This window comes from Salminus brasiliensis, chromosome 2 (genome assembly GCF_030463535.1).
Source record: "Salminus brasiliensis chromosome 2, fSalBra1.hap2, whole genome shotgun sequence".
Lineage (NCBI taxonomy): Eukaryota > Metazoa > Chordata > Actinopteri > Characiformes > Bryconidae > Salminus > Salminus brasiliensis.
The window spans coordinates 35,384,152-35,389,001 of NC_132879.1; the positions used below are offsets into that span (position 1 = coordinate 35,384,152).

The 4,850-nt window shown below is 39.0% G+C and overlaps 1 protein-coding gene across 1 annotated transcript; it reads right to left on the reverse strand.

The window, feature by feature from the left end:
* Positions 1-248: 248 nt before the first annotated feature.
* spic (Spi-C transcription factor (Spi-1/PU.1 related)) lies at positions 249-2,572 on the reverse strand. The gene is made up of 5 exons (XM_072673431.1): positions 2,528-2,572; positions 1,850-1,937; positions 1,279-1,406; positions 1,060-1,150; positions 249-733 (listed from the first exon to the last, which is right to left on the reverse strand). The coding sequence occupies exons 1-5, from the start codon at positions 2,570-2,572 to the stop codon at positions 249-251; spliced, it is 837 nt and encodes a 278-aa protein (XP_072529532.1).
* Positions 2,573-4,850: the final 2,278 nt, after the last annotated feature.

Consider the following 4,850-nt stretch of genomic DNA (forward strand, 5'->3'; position numbering starts at 1 on the left):
TATTTCACAAATTAGTTATATACCACACAATAAGAGGACTGTACAACGCATCATTTTTTGATTTGGATTATTTACAGCATGGGTTGCATCACAACAGTTAACATATTAGTGTTTAAGAGTTCAGTCTACTTCATATTTTAGTATCAGTGACCAGAGAGTAATTCACATATGGTTTTTAGGATGAGTTTTCTTCAAAACATTGACAGTCCCACAGTTCACATGTAGAAAGTGCAGTTGGGAACAGCTCACTACAATTGAACATGTGTTTTTAGGGCGTCTGGTGATGTCAGGACAGCAGTGAGGTCGTACTCCCCTTGGTAAGGGTACTGCCCATACCAGCTGTGCCAGTCAGGTCCTGCTGAGCAGTAATATCCCTGGTCAGCAGGGACTTGCTGATGAGGGAGCAGCTCTTGAACTGAGGGCCCAGAGCTGGAGGCTGGCATGGTGCCCAGTCTCTGCAGGATCAGAGGGTTAAACTGGTAGGTGAGTTTGCGCCGCACCTTGATGATCTCACCAGTGCGGCTGTAGTTGCGGAGGGCTCGTGCCATTTTCTGGTAGGTCATGGCTTTGCGGTTGCCCTTACGTTGGCCCCAGCACTCGGCCAGCTTCTCTTTGTTTTTGGAGATGAAGTGGAAAGTGCCGCTCCCACGGTCTGTCCACTGGATGGAATCGCCCATGCTGGCATCATGGAGTGCTTCATGCAGGTATTCGTACAGACGCAGCTTCTTGCGGCCTGACCGGGGGAAAAAAAGAGGACACGTCAAACCCAAAGCTCAAGCGAGTTCTGTTTTTACTTACTTTTACTACTAACTTTTTTTTTATTAAAGAGTGTATATATATATATATATGCTTTAATTATTTTTCTTGTTATTATTATTTAATCTAATGATCTTGTTTGGAAACTGCAATCATTAGATTAAATACAAAAACATTGATACAGTTAGTTATAATTTTATGTCTGTCAGTTTTTCAGCTCAGCCATTAAAAAAAGGAGAAAGCCCAACATGTACAGTTACCAGTTCTAACTGGTAATGCAGCACATTCTCTCACCTTTCTCACCTTTTGGGAGGCGTTCTCGTAGGACCGGATAAAGTGTCGGGGGCTCAGCCGTCCCCCATGGAGACACCTCTGGCACAACATGAGACCACTGCTGAAAAAGATAAGAGAAAAGACCTGAATCAAAAAACAGGACCAATCGTGCCTAAGGATATAAGGTAATGTATGCAATACGCCGTTTTCTGGGTTGCAGATATTAAGTAAAAAGCGCTGTGTACTTACTGATACTTCACCCCACTCGCATGTGGCTCCTGGAGTCCCACTGTGGGGGGTGTAACAGGAATGGTAGCAGGAAGCAGGGTGTGTCACTGAAGAGTCGTGACTCCTCAGTGTCTCATAGTATTTACTGTCTAAAAAAAAGAAAGATTAATAATTAAAAACTTTAAGTAATTCAATAATTATTACAATAATAAGCCAATGTTAAAAAAGATTAGTAATTGTGCTGTTATAAAATATTTAGTATATTTACTTCTAACAGTAAGTTAACAGAACTTTAATATCAGGTAAATACATTTTTATTATATTTGTTGCAGCATTATTACAAACAATTGTTTTTTCAAGTGCATTATCTATATGTAATGTAATGTTTTACTTATTGACATTTATTAGATTCAAATATTATATATTTTATTAATTTATTTGTATTTCTTTGTTCATTGTTTTTTATATGTCCTATGTGTGCTTTTATATTCATATACTAATATCTATATTTCTGGTGGAAAAAGCAACCAAATCAGTTAAACTTTTTTGTTGCTGTTTTTTTGTTTTGTTTTTGTTTTTAATAGCCTTTTACCTGGGTCATAATAAAGTATTTCAGAGTGTCGTTGCATCACATCAATGGCATCTTGAAAGTCTTGATTGATGTCATTATCCAGAGATCCCTGCAAAATAAATAAAAAAAAATAAATAAAAAAAAAAATAAAAAATATATATATATATACAACAAATCATTTTAATGCTATCTTTAGCGAATGTCATTACTCCTACTGCAGCTATTACAATTCACAGCACTGATGCCTCTACATTTTGAAAACTCACCATGTTGCCTGTTGAGTACGTGTCGCTGGATGAGTGTTAGGTCCAGGTGTGATCCAGCAGATAATATTCAAACAGGTATAACCGAGATTTCAGAACAGCGGCTGATTTTATAGCCTACCCAAACAAATGGCGTGCCACAGACTTGGGTCCATTTAAATGTAGGCCCATTTAAATGCTGCAACGTCAGACCGCTCCTCGTGCAAACCATTCTCTATGGTACTTCTCTTTTTGGAAATGTAGACCACGCAGGACTCCCACAATTGCTCTATCACATTATCTCTAAATCTCCATCGATAAAAAAAAGCAAAGCTTCCAAGCCATTAGTTTGTTCAGGAATCGTATTTGCATTTCTGGTTAGATGCTTTAGGGCACTTGTGTTTATCACTACTGTAAAATGCTGCATGAGCTGTCGAGCAACAACTGCTGTGATTACCTGTTCCAGTGCAATCTCATTAACTGTGAAAATAATCTTGCACATTTTCGCACATTAGTAGCGTAGAGTTAGTAGAGTAGAGTTAGTAGAGCTCATATTGTTTATCTAAGTGACCCTAACTGTTGGACACAAGCCCTGGACGCAACTAAAGTCACAGGTTTTCTCTGTAGGAATGCAACTGCACTTTGTTGCTGCTGAAATAAAGCCATTGCAGAGCCCAATACTAGTATGCATTGCATGCAAAAGTTTGGGCACCCCAGGCATAAAGTCATGTTACTGTGAACAGATAAGTACACAAATAATGAACTGATCTCCAAATGGTCTCAGAACTTAATTAGCTTGTTTGTGCTATGGCTTGTTCAAATTCATCATTAGGAAAGGCCAGGTGATGCAAATGTAAAGGTTTTAGAAATACAGTAAAATACCCTTAACCTTGTCCCAATTGTCCCTGAGCAGCTGCCTCGCTCCCTGAACATAAAAAAACTTGACACCCACAAAGCAAGAGAATGCTAGAAGTATTTCATTTTATACAGTGTTTATTCTTACTCCAACAGTTGTAACTGTTACAACTGCAATTTCCCTCTAGGGTCAATAAAGTATTTCTGATTCTATTATCCGAGGTCTAAGAGGACCGGACCAAGAAACTGTCTGTGAGAAAGTGCTTGTACACTGTTAAAAAAAAAAAAAAAAAACACCCAATAGAATCTACTAAACTAACTAAATTTGACAGCGATAACACACTAAAATAAATAAGGGAAAGTCTACCTAACCTTTTTTCAATATATTACACAGCTAATTGCTTATAGAAATGTAATGACAACAATATAACTTTTAATTTCTTATCTATTTCGTATTTATTATTAATATATAAGACTAATTAAACATTACCTATTCGGAAAAGGTTTGCTTTACTTTAAAAATGGTGTCAGACACAAAAGAAAAAAATGACGACAGGAGGTACAAAAGGACATCACCCCTCACCCCACCTCCCAATCACTGTCTAATGCCATTAACTTTGAAGAGGTTCTTTAACAACTACATCACACTAACCCTTTCTACTACTCTTAAGTCTGGGGTATTTAAGATTGCTGAATGAATAATAATCAATGATTATAAAAGGCAACAAACATAAAGAGGCATCACAACTATATGCAAATTTTAAACTACGTGTCTATTTGCAATGTATACACCAACCAGCCACTTCATTAACAACGCCTCTTTATTCCTACACTCTAATAGCCACACAGGAGCACTGTGCAGTTCTATAATTACAGACTCTGCATACTCTGCTAGCCTCCCTTCACCCTGTTCTTCAATGGGCAGGACCCCACAGGACTGACCACCACACCACAGAGCAGGTAGTATCTGGGTGGTGGGTCATTCTCAGCACTGCAGTGATACTGACATGGTGGTGGGGTGTTAGTGTGTGTTGCGCTGGTACAAGTGGTTTAAACACAGCAGTGCTGCTGGAGTTTTTAAACACTGTGTCCACTCACTGTCCACTCTGTTAGACACTCCTACCTAATTCTTCTAGATGTAAAGTCAGAGACACACGCTCATCTGTTGCTGCACAGTTTGCGATGATTATCCTCTAGTTATTCATACCTGCTTTGTGGTGGTCAGTCCTGTGGGGTCCTGACCATTGAAGAACAGGGTGAAATGAAGGTAATAAAGTATGCAGAGAAACAGATGGACCCGAGAGAGCGCAATTGACCACTGGCTTCCTGCAGTTTGTAAAAGAAGAGTTGGCTGACTGCACACGTGTCGGAAGGGGAGTGTGTTGGTCTTCACCCTCACTAGTCCTCATTCCCACACGTGTTAGCTAGCTAACATTAGCTGCTTTAACATTAGCACAACTTTAGCATCCACACATTCAGGTAGCTTGCTAGCAAAATGCCTTATCTAGCTACCAAGTTCATTTATCCAGATACCGTCCTCGTCCACATCTTATTAACTAGTCCTAGTTTAATACAGAAGCACACAGACTACAAATCTTGTGATAGATCCTCTTCTTAAATACATCTTTTGAAGTTGCAGTTGTCATTGATGGAAAACAGGCAGAATATATAAAATTGGTCCATTATTAGTTATTTTACCTACTGACTAACAGACTGGAGACAATTATATAAACGATTTACATGGGTTGTATACTCCACCCTCCAGAATCCTGCTGAAAAAGGCTCATCAAACCCCATGCTTGAGGTCAAAAGACCTTCAGAAAGGGGTGCTGGTGCACTGTTCTACTGTGCAGTGCCTGAACTTCATGAAAGAACCATTAGAAGAAACCCTTTGCTGTCTCCTTACCTCAAATTTCATCAGAAAG